This window comes from Grus americana, chromosome 5, assembly GCF_028858705.1.
Source record: "Grus americana isolate bGruAme1 chromosome 5, bGruAme1.mat, whole genome shotgun sequence".
In the NCBI taxonomy this organism is placed as follows: Eukaryota; Metazoa; Chordata; class Aves; order Gruiformes; family Gruidae; genus Grus; species Grus americana.
The window spans coordinates 22477892-22502656 of NC_072856.1; the positions used below are offsets into that span (position 1 = coordinate 22477892).

The 24765-nt window shown below is 38.9% G+C and overlaps 2 protein-coding genes across 5 annotated transcripts in view; one reads left to right on the forward strand and one right to left on the reverse strand.

The window, feature by feature from the left end:
- RAG1 (recombination activating 1) overlaps window positions 1-24765 on the forward strand; it is a 35299-nt gene that overhangs the window by 2744 nt on the left and 7790 nt on the right. The window lies entirely within an intron of this gene.
- TRAF6 (TNF receptor associated factor 6) lies at window positions 472-23256 on the reverse strand. Of its 4 annotated transcripts, XM_054826269.1 has the most exons (8): window positions 18028-22845; window positions 17281-17339; window positions 14369-14695; window positions 8713-8863; window positions 7957-8115; window positions 6974-7045; window positions 5528-5605; window positions 472-4653 (listed from the first exon to the last, which is right to left on the reverse strand). In XM_054826269.1, the coding sequence occupies exons 3-8, from the start codon at window positions 14662-14664 to the stop codon at window positions 3772-3774; spliced, it is 1638 nt and encodes a 545-aa protein (XP_054682244.1). In that variant the 5' UTR covers window positions 14665-14695; window positions 17281-17339; window positions 18028-22845; the 3' UTR covers window positions 472-3771. The 4 variants fall into 4 exon arrangements, with proteins under 4 accessions (XP_054682244.1, XP_054682246.1, XP_054682243.1 ...); XM_054826271.1 differs by lacking the exons at window positions 17281-17339; window positions 18028-22845 and adding an exon at window positions 23238-23256; XM_054826268.1 differs by lacking the exons at window positions 17281-17339; window positions 18028-22845 and adding an exon at window positions 22901-22975.

Sequence of the window (24765 nt, forward strand, 5' to 3'; positions counted from 1 at the left end):
GAAGAGGTTGCCCAGAGAAGTGGTGGAGGCCCCATCCCTGGAAGTGTTGAAGGCCAGGTTGGATGGGACTTTAGGCAACTTGGTCTAGTGGAAGGTGTCCCTGTCCGTGGCAGGGGGTTGGAACTAGGTGAACTTTGAGGTCCCTTCTAACCCAAACCTTTCTAGAATTCTTTGGTATTTCAGAGGTGTACCTTAAATAACAGGATGATCACGAGAACACTTAGTTTATTATAATTACACTAGCTATGTCTTCTAGTAATGCATAAAACTATTGCTACCCTTTATAAATGACAGAAGTTTATCTTGAAATGTATTTTTTGCCGCCTTGGTGCTATATGATACATGGTCTCCTTCATGAAACCCACCTCAGCCAACTCTGAAACCCACAAGACAGAACTACCACAGACGTTCTGTATCAGTTAATCTTTTTGAATAACCCTCCATGTGAATAAAGATGGAACATGCAGTGCACAGTTTCATTAGTTTATTTTTAAAAATCCTATCAGAAATATAGGTGTGCTTTAATTACAAAATATATTAAACAATCTATCGATACTTCCAAGGAACAGGAGTACTTTCATTCTGTTCAATGCAAACCAATACAAACTTCTAACACTGACCCCAGAATAATCTTTTGCATTCATCATCAATGTATTTGATGTGAAAGTGTCTCTAAATAAGAACAGAAGGGCTACCCTGATTTTATTTCATTAGCAAGTTTAATCTCTTGATAGCAAACATGACCAGGCATATCATGAGACCACTTAAAAAACAAGTCTATACATCTCACATTATCTGAGCTCCCACATATACATTACATACCAACATTTTTAGTAAAATAATTTTCCCTGCCCTGCAGGGGAAGGCATTCAGAGGCAAAAAGAAAACACTTTTGCAATATATTATAATTGGAAAATCTGTGCCATAGTAGCTTTGCAAATACACATACTAAGAGTGGCTGACTTAAAACATGTTCAAGACAAATGAAGAGTAGCTTAGAAGGTGGGGGAAGAAAGAGGAAAATGGAACAAGTAGATTAATAAACATTTCATTAACATTTATAATTTTTCATGACAAAGATTTAACTGATACTTAGCAAATTAGCTCTGAAAGTCTCTCATGTAAAACTCTGGCATTACAGTAATTTGGCATCACTCAGAGTTCTACTTGGTAATATTAAAATACAAAACCAGTAGAATAGCAGCAGTGAATAAAGCATTCATATTACTGTGGCCAATACAATATTATACATGCAGTAGCTTTTTATTTCCTATTGGTTTCTGCTATTGTACAATATTAACCTGAATCATTTAAACTCCTGAACCTGCCACCAGACTGAGTTTCCTCCCAAGGCAGAAGTATATCAGATCTAGCAGATAAGGCTCAAAGCAAAAATTCAGTTCATAATGCAAAGCTTCAAAAGGAAAGAAAGTATTAATGCACTTAGTGGGTCTTGGGTATAAAGTATTAGAACACAGAATAAGGACATTTTTGTTAACATCAATCAGGTTGAGAAAGGAACTGTGGCAGGAAGAAGCTCTCAAATTACAAGTGCTTCTTCTGCCCGCCCCCCCCCCCAAATAAAAAAAAGGAGAATGGTAGTCTGAGCATCTTGGAAAAACATGGAGAACTAACATAGCTTGAAAATGATTGGGGAACTAGTGTACAGTGCCTTCTGTGTACAGTGAGTCTGGGCACTCTCACGTACATTAAAAGCTCTTGATTAAGAAAAGTTTAACTACTAGGAATGCTCTAACTGAACACACTCCAAAACAATTCAGCTAATAGGATGAGGCTATTCAGTATAAAAACTACTTAAGAGGTTTAAAAAAGATAGTTTTAAAGAATGGATCTTTTCCTATTTTGAGTAACATATGCTTCACCTGTCCTCTAAACACACAGAATGCACTAAGTCAACAACCGCATTTACCATTAGCCAGGAAGTTCATGTTTCAGTAGTGACAATATGCCATTAAACACAATCCCTATTCAACTAATGGGCTCTATCTGCAAAATAAATTTTACTCATCTGAATATGATGAACAAAGTCATAGGTTGGGTCCTGGAACTTTAAATCTCATGCCAGCAGGCACAGTATCCTCCCAGATCAATATACTACGGTAGTCTTTCATTAGCCTTGCATATATTAAGCATATGCACTTTCCCCTCTGATGATCCTGATGGCATTGCTTTGATGAGGACAACTAGTTGGAATACTCTTCAGTATCTTTTAAGTTGCAGTGTCTCAAGTCTTTAGGCTTTTTCACTAGATTGGAGAAATCATATTCATATACTTATGTATAGCTTAGTTCTTTCTTCGGTATCAGACTGTGTACTTAAGTTATGGGATGAACAAAACTTTTTTCTTCGCTCCTTCTAAAGACAAGATTCAGAACTTTATCAGCACCATGAAAAGTTAGAATTTTTAGCACCAGTGAACTTGAACTACTCAGCTTTGGTCAAAACTAACATTTATATGGCATATAAACAATCAGTACAGAAAACAATAACACGCAACATTAGGAAGCTCATGAATTCTTTACGTAGTGAATCTAGTGTTTGATAAATGAGTAACTATGGAAGCCAGATTTTTTTCCTAAGAGCAAACAGGATTACAATTTTTCCTCACACTAATTAATAGACTTTTCTTCCCCTCCAAAGTGTTGAGGGTGGCCCAGCTCCTATTGTCTAAAGGGACAGGAAATACGACAGCTGGATGTTGATATGGCCTATGTTCATAGGAGACGACACAGGTCATACATCACCCAGAACACCGAGAGATCATTTGAACAGATGCAGGTCACAAGTTCGGCTTTGGTACAAATTCAGGTTTCAGCAACAGTAAAACAAATTCTGCATCACCCTATCTAGTTAGTACATGCCTTTGCTCATGTATCCACTCACAACCTGAAACATGTCCAGCACTAGGAGGAGATCTCACCAGCACAAAGGTATCTCATTCAAATGCTACACTTATCTCTCTGGTGATGGTGATTGACATTCTGGGCCCAGAGCACACTCTTACAAAAAGATTTATCAAAATAAAGAGAATTAGGGGGGCACTTTCAGACCACATTACAAATATTTCTTCAGTGAACTCAGCTCAGAGTCATTTAATCTTCTCCACAACACTACCACGTCTTTCACAAATACTAGTATCAACTCTGCATCAACATGCAACTTCCTGAAGCTAACTGCAGGAGGGAAGGGTCAAAGCATACCTCAACCCTAGATGACGCGAGCAAAGTTTTAACTTGACTTCAGATTTCAAGAGAAGCATAGCCAATTCAAAATTCTAGGTAAGTTAATATAGCAACTATCTCAACTTTCCCAAGCTCTGTGAAAAACAAACAAACAAACAAAACCCCCCTTCATCTTTATTAATTTAGCTAATTCCCTGCTACAGTTACCTATATTCCAAGTCACCAAGGCAAAAAGATTTACAGGTCTTTTCTGATATGACTTAGGTTTTACCAAAGTGAGATGTACAGCATTCTCCTGTAGGCAGTTTTGATACATAACACTTCATTTAGTTAGTTTGCTACAGAAGTAGCTTATTACTTTAATAGAGAACAATACCAAATACTTGAACACATGACCTCATACAGAAAAAAAGTATACCAGCAACAAAGTTCTATTCCGGTGAAGATCAACTATGTTGGCAACTATGATCTTTTACAAATGCAGCCTATACGGATGATGAAGCACGTTTGTAATCTGTCATGGAAGAACATGACTAGCGGCTCCATTCCTCTGGTTAAGACTTACAGACTACATAGCTCCATCAGTACTGCGAGCTTGAAATCCTTCTCTGCGGAGACTGTTTAAATCTAGACGTGTTAGAACTTCGCAGCGCACCAGAAGGGTATCATCCTTTATGAAGGTTCTTTGTTTCAAGTTTTCCAGGTGCATGAAAGTCACATAACCAAAACCTTTTGGATTGCGGTGAATTGTTGGTCTCTGGAAGGCTAGTAACTCTGGCTTGGCTTCCATTACTTCTTCATGATTCTGCCTTTCGGGGCCTTCTGACTGATCCAAAATAGAAAGTCGTATAGTGCCTTGGAAAGGCCAAGGCAGATGGCTGTCATATTCTCCTTGCATAGTGTGGACAAACAGAGATATAAAATTAGCACAACGCTGAGCATTTGGTAATTGGATATGCAGGCGCAAACACAGCTTGTAGCCAGGCTTTCCAGTGTAGAAGCCAGGACTGTGCATCACAACAGGTCTCTCTTCTTCCTGGGCTTTCTGAAGTCCACTGAAGTTCTCAATCTTCCAGATATAAATACCATTACATTGCTGTGCCTCCATTTCAGTAATCCTTCCCTCCAAATTTCGGATAGTACGTTTGAGTTCTGCCATGTGAGTGTTCTGAGTCTCCATTTTAGCAATGAGTTCTCTGATTTGGTGATCTTGTCTTACCAGACGACCTTCCAACTGCTGAATAGTTTCTTTGAAGTTTTCAACTTCTGGATTACAATCATACGTGGCATGTGACACGTGTGAAAAGAGGGCAGGGTCAAAGGGTAGGCCATTGATGAAGGGTACAGGATTTGTAGCAGTAACGCTGATATTTTGAAAACTCTGAGCCATCATTCTCATGTGAACCTGAGTGAACTCCTGCATATGTCGTGCCAGTTCATTCCTTTGCATCTAGAATTTAAGAGATGTGGTATTAGGAACATATCAACAATTACCTGCAATCACATCTTAAATGTAGCTCTGAAGAAAATCAAACAAACTAGTTGCTTCTCTTATGTGAGAAAAACTAGAATGTGAATCAAGGACAGGTGATGCGACAAAGTAGCACTTTACCAATGCAGGGCTCCAAATTTAAGATCACTGTTATAACAAATGAAAAAAGAAGTTCAAATGCCAGTGGACAAATACTGTTCAACTCAAAATAGTGACAGGATGAAAAAGTGTTAGTGATAAACATACTTTTAGTATTTTTTCTGTGTTTAAATCAGCATTGTATTCCCTTCATTGATTTGCTAAAATGCTCCACAGTACCAAATACAAAGGTGTATGAAAACTGATGTGGAAATGATGCAGGGAAAAGATCCATTCTTTCAAAGAGGTATTAAACGACTAGAAATAAGAGCATCCAGATTAAATAATTTTAGAATTTAATCAAATTTAAAGCACTGTCAGGTTTTCTTCACTGAACTCTTAAGAGCCATAAATGTATTTGTTCACAACTTTGGAAGAAATTCTAGAAACTACTTTATTGACATGAAAGCTGAGAAAACACTCATGGATTAATAAAAGCAAGTTCATTAAGCAAATAATTCACAGAGTTTTTAAATTTTACAATTACTTTTGAAAGGCAATGCATCCACACGTAGTGTTTTAGAATTAAGATACCTCAAAACAAACAAACAAAAAAAACCAAACCAAAAAACAAACAAACCAAATGACTAAGAATTTGGACTGGTAAATGAGACAAGAATAGGAAAACATTAAAAAAAAACTCAACAAAAACATGCAGGAGGTCTGCAATTCATGATTCTGATAAAAGGCTTACCTTTTCAGGACATCCAAAGGCACTGTAAAAACATGGCACGGGAGCAGTAGGACAATCATTGTCATAATGGTTAGGCATCTAAACCAAATCAGATTTGAAATTAATTTTTCCATCAAGAGTATTCTTTTATAACATCCTCAAAGAATACGGCTGGATGGACTCTCAACAGGTACCTGAATTCAGATCAGTTTATACCTATACAATTTGTCAAAGAAATACGGAGTTTTGAACAAAAAATGTTAGCTGATGATAAAAATTCTACATCCTCCTTCTATGTACTTTAACAATTCATTGCCTTCGTTCTTACATTAGGCATCAGAAATCATTTAGGTTTTCTTGCTAGAAGAAATGCCTTTTGTTTCTAGCCTATCCTCAACCTAGATCCCAGTCCCTTTCCTTCCTTCCTAAGGCACTACTTCCATATACTTGTTTTGTCTCTCTTCATTATGCTTTTCCTCAAAAACCTCAAGTTACTTCAATTTTTCTTATGGTCTGTGTTTTCCAGACCCAATTATCTCACTGCTCTGAATCCTCCCTATCCATCCCCATCTCAAAAGCTGGACAGCTTCAGCTGAGGCCTTACAAGCCCTAAACCAGAACAAAGGATAATCCTGGGTTTCACAGGCAAAATACCTGTTTATGCAACCCAGTATGTTTGCCTTATTTAAATATCATGATAAAGTAAAACATAAGCTAAAGGTCAGCCATTAATTCTAAGCCAGTACCTAAGTTAGCATTCTCTGTTCCCTATTTTTGCAGTTCATTATTCTATCCAACAACAGATTTTTGCCCTTGTCATTACTGAACTCAATCAGTTTTTCAGAGTATTTCTCCCATTTGACAAGATTATTCTTTATTTTAAGCCAGGTCATTAACATAGTTGCCACTCCATTCAAACAGGGATGGGCTGCAAATTAATGTTTATCATTTTCCTGTCAATGAAGTAAGTTATTATTGAAGAAATACTAATGACTATTACAATAGTAATAGGCAAGTAGAATTCCAGCCAGCATCTACAATTTGATAGTGAATTACTTATAGCTAATTTTCAGCAGTGGCTTTCCAATTGCACATATTCTCCCTCTCTGCCCAAATCAAAGCCTTGTCTTCTAATGTCAGCCATAACCACTGGCAGCTGTTTGGTATTCTTTAACCTCCATTCAAGATCAAAAACATGCAGGATGCCCCCTGTCAAGAAGCAGTATAGCTAAAAAATGTGATTTGCAGCCAAAAATCCTACAGAGGTTTACCAGACTGCAACTGCAAGCTGGAGCAGCATTTAAAAGAGTATTACACCTGTACAGGATGCAACATTTTCAGAGAGAGACAGGTAGACATTTATTAGCTAGTAAACAAACTTTCTTCAAGATTAATTTCAGATTAAAGAACCAATATAAATACAAAACATCTGACCCAGATTAAACACAGAGAAAGGTGGTCTCTTACCTGCTCTCTGATGAGCACTGTATCGCAATATTCACAAAATACATTGGCCAGTGGGCAAGTTTGGTCATGAAGCTTAGTTACCAAACAGAGAAAAAGAGAGGAAAGAAAGAATCAATAAAGTTACACAATTTAAGAGAGTGCTAATCACCTCTGGTAAGACATTAAATTTTTATTTACATTTCAAATTTTGCATTTAGCTGTATGCAACTGTGAAACAAAGACAATCCCCTTACCCTGAATAATATGCTTTCTATAATTATTGTTTTTTCCTGGACTCATACAAGAGATTCAAAAAGTTGGAGATACTTTATTTCCTAAAGCTCTTATGCTCCAAAGGAGTCTGAATTTATCTAGAAGTTTCTGAAATTCATGTTCAATTGTAGTGGAACTATATTCAAGTTTTTTTTGTATTGTTGGACTATATGAGGTATTTCTGTTTGCCAATTCACAATATGGTATCATAAAATTAATAGCCCTTGAGATAAAACACATCCATATACAGATAAAGAAATAGAAGCTCAAAAAGGAAAGGACTATCCTTAGTATCACCCAAGTAAAAAATGCAGAGCCAGGAGAAGAATTCAGAAATGATCTTGGTCTTGTGTGTTAGCAGGTATTGCCAAAAGATGCATCTCCTGACACATCCTTTCTGCCAGGCATAAAAACTGTAAATGTAAATATTGCTTTGTGTGTTACTTTGGCAGTAAATACCAGCCTCTTTGATGGTAAGGCCAAAACTCAATGGTTCTTACACAAGTCTTTTCACACCACAAGGCTCCCAAGAAGTCTGTATTTAAGCACAATTCTCTCCCCAATCTGTTCTAGACTAATGTCCTGAGTTTGTCGCTTCTCACCTGTGCAGCACAAAGAGATCTTTTAGACCAAAACCTTTTTTTTTTTTTTTTAATTTTTTAAACTGATATTCCATTTACAAGTAAATCCATGTGAATCAAGGTTGAAAAACTGAGACTCCGGCTAAGTACCTCTTTATCTTCATAGGCCATAGACGTAGCACAGTTTGGACAACAGACTTGACGCCTTGGACACTCCTGTGTAATGTGCTCTTTGAGATGGTTCTTCTGGAAGGTTCCTTGGCACTGTGGGCATTCCACAGCGGAAAAATCACACTGCGACTGGTGGTCCTGAACAAGAATAAAAGAGGGATTTGATACTACCAAAAGGTACTATTGCCTTCATCTGTTTTCAACATAAAGCACAGTACAAGAGAACAAATTGCAATCTTTCCTTCATGCAAGCCTATCCATATGCACTTATGCTGAGTTGACCAATGGCCTGTTATTATCCCATTACTAACATCAGGACTTCATGTATTCAGAGCTTTAACAATGCAGGTATAAATTCAGCTTTATGTTTATCCTTTTAATTTTCTGTATTATTTTCCAAAATAATTATTTCAACTAATAAATCTAGCTGCTTTGAGAGAATATTAAACTCACTTTAGGGAACTTGTGTAAAGTACAGATACAGTTGATCAAAAGACAAACACGAATGATCCTAAAGACAAAGCTGCGTTATTACAATTTCCACACACTACAACGTTGACTTGAGAATCACCTAATTAAAGACTCACCAAAAACCAACATGTAGCTATAGCCTTGAATGAAGAATGCACTGAATCAGCATGAACAGGTATCAGGTATGACCATCTATATTAAGTTATTTAGAATTTTTACCTGTCCATGGAAACAAGGTTCCATATTTTCAAAACTAATTCTCACCTCTAAATGCCTCAGTTCCATCTTCATACTGCAGCCCTTGTTGGGACACTTAACCGTTAATGAAAGGATTTCCCGTTTAGCGAAGTTGTCAGGAAAAAGTTGATTTTCGAGCAGAATTTCGTTGTCTACTGGACATTTGTGACCTGCATCTCTACAATGCAGAAAAAGTAAAAAGAGATTCCAAGTTTCCTTTGCCCTTTATTTAAAATATTTTACACTAGCAAGACATTAGTGGCCAAATTATAACACATTAAGAAGGTCTTTGAAATCAATGGCATTTATGTGGCAATTACCAGAAAGTATGCAATGTACGTCAGAGAAATTGACATTACGCAAGTTTCACCAGAGATGGCAGGACTGGGGTTGCAACTCTTTTCTAACTCAATAGTTTTTATTTGGACAAATGCCATGATAGATACTCTGGAAATAAACTTGAGAAGGATGTAAAGAAACTAAGAACTTACAGTCCCGTTTCTGTAAGTATATCACATAGCTCAAACATCAAAGGATATTTCACATACTATTTCAAAACAATCGTTTAAAGATTCTTGGACCTTCTTTCTTTCTCACTTTATAAACAACTAAGGTGGTCACAGCTGAGAGACAAAGCAAAAACATCTTCCCCCCCCCCAATCTATTTGGCATTATTTTTCATATGGCCCATTATGCTGTTTTTGCTGTATAACCATTTGATCAGTTGGTCATCCTTCTATTTATTTACACAAAGAAGGGTGACTAAACTCCAGACACAAAAATTACAAATAACTATGAAAATTAGACTGGATTTGGAACTGGATGTTGTATCTGAAGCCATTTTAACAGCAAACAGACTGGAAGTCAGTGCTAACTGGTGAAAGTCTGGAGTCTGATGGAACATGGGTGCATGCAACTTGCACAAGAGACCTAATAGCCTGTTCCACTTCATCAGGTTCTGTCTACCTGCATTTAATCACAAGAATCATTAGAAATGGAGTAAAAAAGGGATCATGTCCACCAAATTTTCCTTTAAAAAAACATCCAGTACCAGCTCATTTCTGAAAGAAGTAGGTCAACATATCTATTCACAAATAAGTAATAAAGTTAAGGAGGCATGAGGGATCAAAGCTTCTGAGCTGAAGTGCTAATGGAAACACCAATAAAATGGAAAAATACATGGGGTAGAAAAATGTCAGAGCTCACTTGTGGTGCAAAGATCAAAAGACCAGATCATTGTCACTGCTTGCAAGCATGAGGGGAAGTAGAACCTAGTGGGCTGTGAAGACCAGGAGGGTATTTGTGCACTTTGTGGGAAAAGGAAATAATTGCTCAGCAACTCCTTCATCAGCAACGCAGCTAGAGGAAGCGGGGGTAAAGTTGAGACTTCAGAAAGAGACAATGAACTTCCTTTCCTAGCTTTTGCTTGCAAGACCTAGCTTGCCACAAGTCTGATAGTCATACTCCTAAACAAGTGGAAAAAAGAAAATACCTAGCGTGCTGTTTTGTTTCATAGCTCCCTGAGCTGCGATCAGTGTGCTGATCTTTGTCACAACCCAGAAACGTTCCCTCCCTTTGTAGGCGACCTACAGGAAATCAGTTTTCACAGGTATAACTTGGTTACAAACAGCCTGTTTAGTGAAATATAATGATAGTTCAGTAAGCCTGCTGATAAGACAGTTTTATTTCTACACAGAAAAGCTAATAATGTATAACAACAGCCAACAACAGATTCATTTTAAATAATGATTACCAGATCCCCAGTTCAAATAACTAGCAGACAAAGGGTAAAATAAGAATGAATAGTAATTTTCCAATGATTATAGTAAGGAAAGAGCAATAACTTATTGTAGTATATACTAAACAGGCTTCAAACACCATTTACAAGTATTGGCATGGTGTTTAAAAGGCTGCTTAGATCCATCTACAAAGATGTTGCTATACATTTCCTGTCACAGAACTGAGTTTATGCACATCAGTTCTAATTTACATTACAGTGGAGGCTTTCCTATGCTGGAATTATTTATCACATTGGGCTGTGCCACCCACAACAATACCCGTGAAACAATAATCATCTGCTACAAAGTACAATGAATATTTGTATAATTTCCCTTGACATTAAAATATAGGTATGAAAAGTAGAGCCAGAAAAATTTTGTTTGAAGAAAAAGCCTGCTCCGTGATTTTAGCAACTGACAGTTTGGCCGAGAAGCTGAAACAACTGGTATACCCTTTAACTGCAGCCATGCTGGCTGATGAACTGCTAGCACCCAATGCTTTCCTCGCTGCCCCTTGTCAGCTCCTAATTCTGTTTTTCTGATAAACAGAAGTTCTGATATTTGGTGAGCTCTACTACAAGCCCTAAGTCAGCTTTGACCTAAGATATGGAGAAGAAAGACTAGAGTAAAATTTAATTACCTACTGCATCTGAACTTGGTTCTTCCAAAATTCCTAATCAAGTACTTTGTAGACAGTAACAGTTGTAAACTATTATTTTTAGTTACTTAGGTAGATAAGCCTCTTCACGACCCTGACTCACAGCACTTCAAAGCACTTCAGACAGCTTCATTTAAAAAGATGCCAAGACTTTCTGGGAGGCAAGCATTTACTGTTATCAAGTCCATCTGGTCTAATCTTGTCCCTCACATTGTAAGATCTAAGACTCCAGTCTTTAAAAGTTTTTTAAAAAATCTTTCTAGTTGCAGCCACAACTTCTTCAACATGGACAACTACAATTGTTTGTCTAAGTCACAAGACGCATTTACTCAAAAACTCCTTGTCCACCCTTTATCACTTAAAATCCTTAATCTCTGTGTTCACTTGAGCTAGACAATGGGTAAATAAGGAATAAACAGAAGCATTTTTTCCCTGATCAAATAAAGGCTGTGACAATCACTTAATGAAAAAAACAGTACTTAGACAATGTAAAAATCACTTTCCATTTTCATTTTAGTTCTCTAGAAGCTTCTCAATGACATTAATCAATATGGTACTGTAGACATTACATATTCCAAATCAGTATTTTACTGTAAAGACTACATACTCCAAATCAATAGCTTGATCCATGGAACCCAATTAAGCATGCAATTCAGCCCTTCAGGGATTCAGAGAGGTCTGGTACTAAGTTGTCTGCTCTGCTTTCACAAGCATTCACTCAAACTCAGATTTCAGTGGAGAATGAAGGAAAACATTTACTATCAATGAAACATCTAAAATATTACAGTGATGATCTATAGCCTCCAAGATGAAAAATGCTTTCCCCCTGTGTTTAATATTCACTGAAACAGTCAACACTATCTATAGAAATGAAGTAAAACAGGGAAAGGCTGTAAAAGAAGCCAAAGCTTCTTGGTCATTGAAACTGCTTGCAGACCTAAAACTTTGAGCAGAACAAATGCTCTGTTAATTTAAAAAGGAAGAGAAACCATTTCCCATGCCTGGGGTTTAAGAAGGAAGTTTCTCTACCTGCTACGAGATGTTGCGTTCTGAGCATGGGTTCACTGCAGTTCCTCACTCAGTCCTGCGGTAAATTTTAACCATTGACCGTATCTGTGCAGCTCATCAGCAGAAGCAGAAGGATTAGAAAACAAGATCACCTTAGCTGTTGAGGATCTGAAAGACTGGAAATGAGACACCCATTTTTGATACTTTTAAGTTTAGTTGTTTTCCCCTCAGTTTTCAACCTAGGAATTCTGTTGTCTTTCAAATGATTGATGAGCACACATTTCTAAAGCTCAGTCTACTTAAGCACTGACTAATTTACCATCAGGATTTATAGACATCATACTCCCAGGAGAAGATATGATGATTTTGCTTTCTTCCAGAAATACCCAAGTTAAAGAATATAAAAACTGCTACTGCCAACAAATAGAGCAAGCTCAGAGAGAGCAAGTAGGGAATTCCAAAATTTAATGATCTTTATTAGTACAAACATCTAATTCAATGCTTACAAGCATGCATGAAATTATGTACATTAACGTCTTGAAAGAATTTAGGTTGGAAAGTGCAAAGCAAAGGCCAGAAAGTGAAGCCAAGTGCTTGTGTGTAGGGAACTGGATTACAGTCGAAGCTGACAGGTTCAGGTTTGGGTTTCTTTGCCTTCTTCCGTGCACCTGGCTGACATGAATACCATTGAATGATGCAGTTGGGTAAGGCCTGATGTACTTTTCTTGCAGAAATAGGAACACAGTGAACAAGGCAAGGGACTAAGAGTCCAGGGTGATCTCTTGGTATGGTTAGTGGAGAACTGAACATCTCTCAGCTTCCTCTGCAGAATCCACAGGCTAGTCACTTTTCATAAGCGAACACTGGTGGTATTCTGAATTTTCTGAATAATGAATTTACATCCTTTTCTCAGAAATATTAATGAAACTAATGTTAACAAGAACTATGCTGCAAACATACACAATACATTTCTATGCTTGCAAGAAAGGAAAATAGCCTGTTCTTTTGCCATAGTAAGTAGGGAATGCAAAATTAAGTTTGTCTTCTCATACTCCGCTCCAACATTTCACTCCTTGATCTAAAAGGGATGTCATGAAGAAATACATTAGCATCAGATACAACAGTGACAGAACCTACAGGGAAACCCACAAAACCCTGTATTCAGACAACGTCCTTGCTGGCATACTATTCATTTAGTGAGCTACAAATGATGGACCATGGAGAAAATGAAATGGAATAGAACTATGGATAAATGGTATGGGAAATCAATTCAGAGAGCACTATCCATTTTGCATACTAAAAATAAATGCTTGGGAAAAACAACATTGTACATTAACATTGAAGACAGTTTGATGATCTTTACACAAAAGGTGTGCAAAGTAAGGTTGGAAATTAACCTATTCTATATGTGGGTCACGCAGAATTAAATATTTAGATTCCTACCAAAGTACTGTGACATTTGTGCTAAGTGAGCAATTGATAAAAAAATCTGGCTTATGCTGATAAGGAAAAACCCTACAGCATAATATCTAGCCTTCTATCAATGTGTTTCAATACTCACTGACATGTGTGGGACACTGATGACTGTATTGCAGGTTTGAGGGAAGCACACTCTACCAGTGTACTTTCTGCCCTTCCTTGCTCTTTCCATCATTCATTTTTATGAGCCCAGGCTGTTCTTGTCTTCATATCTCATTCCTGCTCCCCCATATGTCACCTAGTTTCCTCTCTCAATGCTTTGTCCGAGACTATTGCCTCACTACATTCCCTCTTCCAGTTCAACAAAGCAGCAGCTGATTTCAAGTGAAGAACTGAAAGCATGAATTGCTGTATCTGCACCAAGAAACCATGTTGTCTGTAGTTGCCTGTAGTTATCAAGAGAAACAATCATAGGGAAAAGACAGGTTTTATAATCCTGGGCTGAAAATGGAATTTATTTGGAGGATTCGGAGGCTACTTTTACAAAATTATTATTTAATGTTTACTCAAGCTATTTTTTTAGATTCATAATCTGGGTAAATTTGTATAAATGGGAAAATATCTACAGCTCATGCAACCTCCAAACCCATGACGTTTTGGCCATACATTGTGTTTATTATAAAGCACCTCTAATAAATTCTGTTAGCACTCATTGGTAATGCACATTAAGCAGTTATATTCAGTTTACATTGTCCGTAAACTGCCCTGATTTGGTAAGTGAATTTCTTCTTAAAAGCACCTTCCATAGATTTTTCTTTACCTTATTGATTTGACAATGCAGCCTTTGCAGAAACGGTGTCCACATGGTGTCTGCACTGCTTCCCGAAGAGCCATCAAACAGATTGGGCATTCATATTTACTTTCCAAGGGCGGATCAAACTCCACATCATAGCCTTGTGTCTCCTCTGTGAAAGAACTTGCAGGGTTTCCAGTCCCACTGCTGACGCTTACGCTGTCTTCTTTCGCTCCAACGCTGCAGGCACTGGCCATGGCTGCACAGCAGCCGCTTTCCCCGTCTCGGGCTCCACAACTGTTATCGCTATATAGCAAGCTCATAGTAGCTAATCAAGTGCTACACAGAAATGCTCTGCAAGATGACAAAAAGATGTGTCAATTTAAAATATTCCAAGAGCTTCCTTTCCAGTCAAGAATATTTTATTTCTGATCCGAAACACTGGAACAGTGGTGCAGATTTGGTTCTACTCAAAATCACTGGTTTTGTTTTGTCCCAGTTTGTTATCTTTTATTTTGTTATCTGTTATTTTTTAACTTATCGTGTGATACATAGGAAAGAGCACTGCATCCTGTCAGCCCAGTTCAAACACAAACACCTTTCTGTAATCTATTTCATCTGACTACCCAATTTCTGTAAAAAGAGGAATACTCTTTCTGCTTGGTATGTTTGCTGAAAATGCCTCTTTACCCCTTCAGTATTATTTACTTCTAAAGCATTCAAATATAATTTGCATGAAAAATGCTGTACAAAATCAAGTTTTATTGGATGACAATAGCTCAATTCCATATTTTCCTAGCAGTGAATAAACGTTATTTAACATTTTCTGTATACAGTGATTCACAGTATAGGTTTCAAATCAGTTTAGGTGCATGTCCGCAAATAAAATGAGAGTCCAAGTACCCAAACCAAGCAGATGTTGTGCTGCAAATTAAATTCAAATATACAGCACTGCTGATAACATTTTAGAACTGCCAATAGGACTTTAAATTGAGTAAGAAGCTACACATAAGATAAGGCTAATACTTCCACAGCTCAAAAGTGATCTACAAACTACTAGTACTCAGAGTTCTTGCTCTCCTTTCCCTCTCCCAGTCTAGCTGGCAGGAAGGACAAGGGACGTGACTGTAAGAACAGAAAAGTCACATTTCGCTGAAGGGCAGTGAATGGCATAGTAAAGCCTACTTTTGAAGTATTGCTCACAAAGCAGGTTGAACTCACAGGTATAGAATTAAAAAAATGCTGGTATCCCCAAGCAGACTGCCCATGTTTCTACAATGAATGAAGGAACTTTAAAGAAAGGTCTAAACAACAAATATAAATTAAGTCCAAGAAAATTTCTTCTCCCTCTGTTTAATGGTTACAACCATTTTCTTAGAATACTATTGTGGTTAGTTTTCTATAAATGACATTTCTTTGAAACACAGAAGTTACCACCAGGTGCAAGGCAGTATGAGTAGGCTGAGGGTCACAGAGCCAGGCATGCAAAACAAGCCCACTAAGCCCAGATTTGTTCAGCTTTTACACAGCAGTACAGGCAGGGGTCTCTTGCAATGTTCACCTACTGCATTCACTGTAATACCACTACATAATTTAAAATATATTAAGGATGGAAGTCTAAGGATTAATCAAGAGGTGAACTGTAAGGACTGTTGATCTGCATCACTACTGCAGACTCTGGGGGCAGCAAGGGATGCAGGATGAATAGGGAGGGTTACCCCAACCACAAACTCACAAAACTGAACTTTTTCCTGCCTTTATTGGAATTTGAACATCACGAGTCATTTTAACAAAATGTTCATGGATAGGAGGAGGATATACAGGTAGTTTTATTTGGGTACTTATTGTATGACACCTGAAGATTACATCAACAGAAATACTAATCACACAAAGCCTCAAACAGCATTTACTGGAAATATATTTTGAACACATGCAGCATTACAGAAATGCTTTTTAGGCAACCTACATGATAAACAATTAGCAATACTGCCCATGCGAACAGTGTATGAGCTATTTTTTCCCCAGTTATCCAGACAAAAAAAAAAAAGAAAAAAGGCAGATGTGCAAAGCAAAACCAAACAGGCAAAGTTACCATATTTAGGTCAGTTACAGTTAGAATCAAACCAGAACTTTTATTCTGTTGTGTAAATATGTGACTTTCCATTTTGTTGAGGTACACAGAGGTATGAGAAGTATCTGAAGAGTAGTGTTCTTAACATTTCCAAAATACTGTTAAGGTACAAGAGAGTCTTAAAGCACAGTTTGACAATTTAGAGTTGTACTGAACTGGTCAGCAACACTCACTTTATGCAGAAATAACTCTATGGCAGAGCTCTCTGGAACTGCATCTGCCCCCATGTATTATCCCTATACATTATCTACCACAACAGGCTTTAAAATCAAGGCTCCTAAACTCAAGAGCAATACAAACTAAACACCAAGTAAATTCTCAGCAGTTGCTTCAGGCATAGTCCAAGGATGATCAGTTCAACCCCATGGAACTGAGCAGTTCCCCCAATGACTTAGAATGTAAGATGAAGAATCAATGCTTAGAAAGATGCTCTGTGACAGAAAGATTTTAATTTTTTTTTTTTTTTTAGAGTGCCACTGATAGGTGTCTTTTCTCTGGAGAAAAAACCCAAGCTGTTTCCATTGTTAAACTAACATAACTCTTATTTAACAGCCGCTGCAGAGGATGATTAGTCCACAAGCCATACTTCATGAAAAATCAAAGGAACTAAGTTGGGCCAGTGGACTGGGAATGTTGGTATGCAGGATATCAGAATCCACAGGCCAGCCTAGGACTGAAAAATTCACATTATTGTAAGCCACAAGGGTATATTTAGTGAGACTAAGAAAGGGAAGAGGAACGTATATCCCTTTAGCAATGTCACAAAGGAATTCAGGAAGTCGCAAGGAGGAAAATATAACAGCTTTACCCAAACTCAGCTGTCACATTAATTGCAAAGAAGTGTGCAACTCTTGCCTTGGGCTGTTCCTAGGGAAAAACAACAAACATACTACTTGAAATATTGTTCTTATAAGGAAGAAAACAGGATCTGAGTCAGTATAATCTTCACAGTTCAACACTGTAGATTTAAGTGCTGTGCAAGTGTTGTTCTCTTTACCTGTTTAAATTGTTTCTACAGACATACCAGGTAGGTACATTCAGTTTACAGAAACAAAAATCCTATACCAGCGTCATTTTAATGAATGAGTCACTGCAATCAGTCAACGTCCCAGTCTCACACAAAAATCCCCTTATTCAGTGAAATACTCCGCTCCCACCTGGAGCTTTTAATCTGCATATGACCAAGGGGTTCATAAAAAAAAGAAGTGCAAGTATCATTGGCTCCTCTTTTTAAATAAGGAAATTCAGGAACAAAGAGGCAGCTTAAACAAGATGATTAAAAGCCAGATTTTTACTTTTGTTCATGTTTTATATAAAATAGGATTCCTCCTACTACACTTATGCATTTCGTCTTATCTGTGAGGAAAATCCCCCTTCCTCCAGGCATATTTATAGGTGTGAAGCAAGGCACAATTTTCCAAATCAAGATCCACACTGCTGTTACTCAGACCATTAACCGAGGCCTGATTACTCCACCTTAATTTAAAACAATTCCTATACAAGTTGTAACTAATGTAGTAGGAATTAGTTCCGTTTCTTGTGGCAGTTATTTTACCTTCGAAGAGTAGGAACATAGATTCAATCTTCTTGAACAGAGCAGTGCTAGAGCAAAACCAATTAGAGAAGAGTATACTTTGAATGTTCATGACAGGTCTTTCCCCTGATGAAGGTGGAGCAGACAATTTGTGAGCCTACTGTAGCAGTTTTGCATGCTCCTCACCTGGGGAATTTAAAAAAAAATTTCATGCCAGAAAAGGATGGATTTTAAAGCCCAAACCAGTATATATCCCAAAATTCACATCAAATTGCCACTCTTTCTTTTTGATTATGAAATAGATTACCAGTGAAGTAAAACCTCACAAACATCCCCCCCAAAACACATCAGTTTTTCTTCCTATTGATAATAGTTGTTATTCTTCCTCTGTGCTGAACAAAACTGAGTCAAAGTACAACAATATGCAAATATTAATTTATAATGCCTTGTTTACACCACAGCCTTTAGAATTTTTTTTTTTTTAATTCGTAGTTTAATACATTAAACACTTTGGTAGCCTGCTCTATGACCTTTTTTGTTTGGACAACATCCAGTCTTCAGATCGAGGAACAACTGAAATTAAACTGGGTCATAACATGGTAATTCTTGGTTTTGCTAGCGTGAAGTTTCTCAGGCAGAGAAAGCCTTAAAACTATGTTTGGTAATGCATCTGAAACGCCCCTTTCTAGAGCTAGGAAGTCCTATCAGATTTGCCGAGGAGATAGATAATGAATTTTAGCTTCCACACATGAGGTACCCAAAGTCCTTGGGCCAGCAAAGGTTGATTTCTCTCACCAAGGCAACAGATGTATTGTTTGACAACAGAAAGGAAGGTGCTTTCCAGGCCAAATGGTAACGGACAGAATTTGTTTGGTCATTATTTGTGCTGCAAAAATCTGGAATGCTCTAAGGATCAAATCTTTATACCCCAGAAAAGACACAGTTAAGATTATAGGGAGTCCCCATACTACTCTTCCAACTTTAAGATTAAACCATAATGAAACCATTCTTCAGTAAGTAACCTGTGCTATGTTGCTATTTACACTATTGCATTACAAAGTGATTAGGTTGATCTGAGATAGCACAGTCAGACCAAGAAGAGCAAACTCCTGCAAGAATAATGTACCTTTTGACTGACAAAAACAATTTCAAAACTGAATTAAAACCCACTCATATTTTAAATTAATGCACACAACAACACTCAGTACTCTGATTTGTGAAGTCCCATAGTATAATGGAGTTTAGGTAGGACTTTTACTGATCACGTTCCAAAGAGCCACAGGATTAATTAAAAAACTTCTCTAAATCAAAAAATATCACTGGTACCAGAAGATAACTTCAGACTGCCTGGAAAATTACACTATAATTAGAGTAATAGGGAGGAAATAAAAGTACGCATTGCATCTTATTTACACTGAAATATGAAACGATACCTTTGAACATTTGGCAAAGGTGAAGGAACACTGTACAGAGAGTGTATCAGTTACCATGAAATAGAAAATTTTGAATATTAATCAGTAAGTATTGAATGCAATTAATTTCCACATGTCCTTTCCTAGAAATTCACACTGAGTAGCCATATAAATAAGGAAATCAATACAGAAGACTATTCCATAATCCCTTTTCTTACTTGAAGTTCACAAACATAATTAATCTGCTTGTAACCTGGCCAGCACACAGCCAGCAGGGGAAATGCTTTCAACCCCACAGAGACAGAAAAACTGGCCAAACTTTTTTCTTCTGCCTCACTGAGAACAGTTTTATACATACAGACTTCTGGGTCATGAGACTGACAAACCAGCGGAGTGACTTTGGATAATTTGCTTATGAAGCAATACTTGCAACACTTATTCCCAAGCATATTAATCAATGGTCTACTGACAACTGATAAGCACCGTGTGTTTGCATTATGAGGTTTGTAACTATCATCACTGTGGCCTCATCCAGGCAGAAAATACAAAATGATGCAAGTTCCTTTTAATTAATACCTATAAACCACTTTCATTTCAAAGCTATCAAATGACTAGACAAGCTAAAGCAATAGAAGATTCGAGCAGAACTTGTAGCTGCAAAAAACAAATTCTGGTTTCTTGTAAAAGCCTGCAAGCATATTCTTGAGATATCAACATTTTGTTGTTTGTTTTTTTTGTTTTTTGTTTTTTTTTCCTCCTAATAGCAGTAACAGTTAAGACTTCCAAGTCTTTTGGATAATGACAATACTTATCATTTTAACATATGAACCTTAAGACTTAAAATAAGAATTCTCTTTTGAGGCAAATACAATTGAACAACAATATTAAAAGCTCATTAGACACTATCAAGAGCTCCTGCTGCTGGAGCAGAGCAGTCTTTGGGGGTTTCTGAAGCTTTCCAGGTGATTTCTCTTTGCTTGGAGAGAATGCTGTCAGGCTTTAATCACATGTGTATTTTTATGCTTAAGTGTTACTTAGAAGACTAGATGATGGCATATTCCCACTTATATTCATATTTTATCCTACTTAATTACATCAAAACAAATTAAATTTTAGTAAGCAGTGGAAGTGCACTACACTGTATTTAACACCAAAATATTCCATGGGTTTTTCCATAATCAAAAAACCAACCCAAACCAAAATCCCCTAAACCTTTCTTCAATTTATTAACTTCTAGAGACATTTTACTGAGAATTGTTCAGATTAACAAATACAAGGAAAGCGTTGTTAGTGAGAACAATAATACTATTTAATTCTTTACTGTGGCAGAGACTGCTCTCTTTAGCCTCTGTTCTCCCTTTGCACACTGAGAACACTTCAAGATATGCATTGTGCCTTTCTATATCCCTCAGTACCTCTGCAGAAAATTTAAGATGCTGCCATAATGGGGACAAAGTAAACATCAGGACAGGAAGTACTTCAAAAAGAGGCAGGGACAAGTATGGCTATGAACAAATGTCAATTCTGCAAAGCACAGTCTCCAGGCTAGATTTAATTACCATCTATGTCAACAAGCATTAAATTTGTATCTGGCATTAGTAAAACAATTTGAAGCCCTGGGAAAAGAAACAGTGAATTAAGCACACATTCTGAAACAACTAAAACATTTCTCCTTTTCACTCTACCTTATGTTTACTTTTCTTTTTTATATGTTTTATACTCAGAATCATTTATCATTAGTTTTCACAGCCTGGATCTAAAACTTTTTTATATTTGTTTAGCTGATCTGTGCTACTGAGATACAAAAGTTACTCTTCTTGACATATTAAACTCACGGAAGTTCAAAAAGGGAAAAAAAAGCATGTTCACCTTGCATTTTTTCATTCTGAATTTCTATCAGCATAAGTATCTATTGTATGCATTGTTTGTTTAAATATAGTAATGTATTTTTTAAACGGAAGGCAGTATTGCAGTGATGCAATACTACAAAACTTAAGAAGCCATTTATGTCTTGACAACTTCTCATTCAACAGAGCCTGACAGAGCTCTACAAATCTTTGCTGCTGGGAAAAGCTGAAGGTATCATGGAACATGCAGATGAATTATGCCCCAAATGGTACCTGCCATAAAAATAATACAAGTGCTTTTAGCAGCACACTTCTGTGACCCCTTCTGATACTAGTGGGACTAGTTTTATGGCCCTTTCATGCTACGGAAAGACAAAGCAGTTTGCTTGCAAGTATTAACACAGTTGGTGAACATAGGGCAAAATGGAGATGTTAAACAAGCTGTTAGTGCAGTCTCAGGAACTTTGTCTCCCCCTTGTTCCTTTTCCTGCCTCTCCCCCACTAAAAGCTTCAAATCAATGCTTTCTTAATTATTCTGTCAACGCTATCTAAAACACAACAAAATCCACATAGCTCACGGTAGCTCTGCAGCATGCAGAACTTTCAGAGGCAAACACGGAGAAATACTTTTGGCTAGCTTTAACCACTGGGTATAAGGGATATAATTAGAACATTTTCCTCCCACTTATGGCTGAGATTTCCATTTAAGTATGAAAAGGCTCAGTGTGACCTACGTAAACCAGATGAAACTGATGAAAAGTAATACTAAAGTCATAACATAGTACTCATGCTAATACATTTATCATAAATATTAAGTACTGCCAGTCTCTACTAAAAAATAGAGCTGTTTTAGAAACAATAACCTATCTTAAAATTATCCTTATAGACCTTTAACATGTTCCCAAAGAATTTATTTCCGTTTCACAGTTGGAAAAACAGAGCCCGCTTTTAAGGTGATATACTCGAGGCTGCACAGAACTAACAATTCAGACTACAACTCGGAAGCTACCCGTTGCTAATGCTCCCACACCTGTCCGATGGCACACCCCAGACAGCTAAGAGGCCAGAGAAAGTCATTCCAGCCACGTTCCCACCTCCAGTGTAAACCAGCATAGCTCTGGGCCCCTGCCGCTGACAGGCACGGCTGGGCTTACAGCTGCTGAGCTCGCCGTGCCGACCGCGGCACAGTTTCCATTTCCGAGCACCACAGGCTGGCGTGCCTCAGCCCGAGTAGCCGCCCTCCTCTAACGGAGGCCCCCTCACCGGCAAGTCCCCGGACCGATACAGGCGCGGACCGAGACGCCTTCCCCTCTCGGGGAAGAGGCCGTAGGGCTACGCGCCACGGTTGGCCTGGGCTCGGCAGGAGGGTGACTCCGCTCGGCAGCGAGGACCGCGCTCCGCTCCCAAGCCAGCAACCTCGGCCCGAGAGGGAAAACGCTCCGCACCGAGCGCCGCGCCGTGCCAAACACGGCGGAGTCCCGGCCGGCCCGTCGCTTGCCAGAGTTCGTCGAGCCAGGCCCTTCGCTTGCCACAGTTCGTCGACCCAGGCCCGCCGCGACCCGCGCCGCCGGCAGGCCCCGCCGCCCGGCAGCACCCCTCCCAGCCGCCCCTCGCGGCCCACCCGCCCGTACTCACCGCCGGCCGCTCCCCGCCGGGCGCCACTTCCGCCTTCTCCTCGGCGGAAGGCACCGGGGCGGCGGTCGCCCAGACCAAGCGGGGCGCACCGAGGCGCCACGCCCGCTGCAGCGCCCCCTGCCGTCGCGGAGGAGGAAGGGCGGTAGGGTCAGGGCGCGGCGGTGGGCCCGGGCGCGGCGGGTGCAGAGGGCGTCTGCGGTATCCGGCACCGGGAAGGTACTGCCCCGGGCGGGAGCCGGCGTCCGTCCCTCTTCCCCGGGGCGGGCAGCCTCGGCGGCGGTGCGCAAACCCGAGTGAAGCTGTCATCCCTGTCATAAAAGATTAATAAAACCGTCACCATTTTTTGTGGCAGCAGCGGATTTTACAGCCGCGCCAGTCCTCGCTCCGCTCTGCTGATGCTTGTACGAGTAACCATCAGGATTCACTCAGCTCCGTTGTAAGCGCGATTAAAAATGAGGCAATTGAAAGCTGGTTGAGGGGGAGTTTTGTGAATAGCTTGGGAAATCGCAAAAACCCGTCACTTCTCAATGTAAAACAAATTCTTAATAGAAATAATTTTCTGTCTCAACCTGCACTGACCCGAGGGGACTCCTGCAGGAACTAAAGCAAGGTGCCCTACCTCCCTCAGGGCAAGCGCTGAAGTTAACCTTTCCCGGTGGCTTGCAGCAATGGGCAATTTTAAGGAAGTGAAAAACCGGGACAGTGCGAATGCAAAGACGGCTTCATTTCCTTCAAAATGAACAAGGGGAATTTGGGTGTTTGCATCAGTGAGTTTTCCTGGCAAGGATCTCCAGCTAACGCATATTTAAATCCAACAAACGCTTCTATAACCAGCGTTTGGGGTGATACAAACTGGGGGGAGTCGTGGGGCCACAGTTTTGTGGTGATTTTCAGTGTCTCTGGCCGCATGCCACTCTCCCTGGGAGCTGGAAACCAGGGCCTGGTGCCAATCGCTAAACTGCCTGTCCCCCTCTGAGTGCTGAGCTCCCAGGCGCAGGCAGGGTGCTCCTTCTGGAGCAAAGGCATGTGCCAGACCCTAACGCACCACTCCAAGCACTGCTTTTGTTCAAAACATACTTACATTTTCTGTTAGGACCTACCAGGAAGCTAAGAGCTAGAGGAGAGAGATAGCTGGGTCATCAGATAGGGCTCCAAAGTACCACAATAAAGAAATAGTAATGTTAAGAATAAATTAAAAAATAAAAACTTTGTGTACACTTTCCTGGACACCTGGTTGAATTTCGGAGCTATCCTTTTTCTCCTGCCAAGTGAAAAAACTGTATGTTAGTTTCATTAGCTGTAAAATGAGGAAATTTATCATTACATAGCTTTGTAAAACAGATATCCTTGGATGGAGAGTTTTCTATGGCTGAAAAATACTAATTTTAGTAATCTGTAAGGTACCCAGAGCACTGATATCCCGCCTATTTTAATTGAGAATTCAAGGAACTTATCTGGAGTTTTTATTCCAAGTGTAAATGAAATGCCTTTATTCAGAGTAGTGTCCAAATCTGTATGGTTTATGGAAAGCTTAGGCCCATAGTCATGTATTAGTGCCCATGCTGTAACAGAAACCAATGCAAAAATGCTTTTCTCCACTCGGTGGTGCCAGCTGCACAGGGAAAACATTTTCCAGCACTGGATCTGTGCAGCTCAAACTGTTGAGCAATTAGGCTCTTACAGACATAAAACATATCCAAAGCTGTAGCAATTCAATTAAAACCTTTAGTTGCCTGCAGTATGCCTACAAGACAATATTTTTTCAAGGTGATTTCCTGGGTACTTTGGAAGTAAAGCACTTGACTAGGCTTACATATGCTCATGTGGCTCCTTTGATAACCAAGCTGCTGCCTGTACAGCGCTGT

Coding starts and splice junctions, on each gene's coding strand:
- TRAF6 (XM_054826271.1), bottom strand. CDS start 14,664: ATGAGCTTGCTATATAGCGATAACAGTTGTGGAGCCCGAGACGGGGAA. Junction 7,046..7,956: donor TGGCCTATGAAGATAAAGAG/GTACTTAGCCGG, acceptor TTGGTAACTAAG/CTTCATGACCAAACTTGCCC. Junction 5,606..6,973: donor CAGTGCTCATCAGAGAGCAG/GTAAGAGACCAC, acceptor GATTTGGTTTAG/ATGCCTAACCATTATGACAA.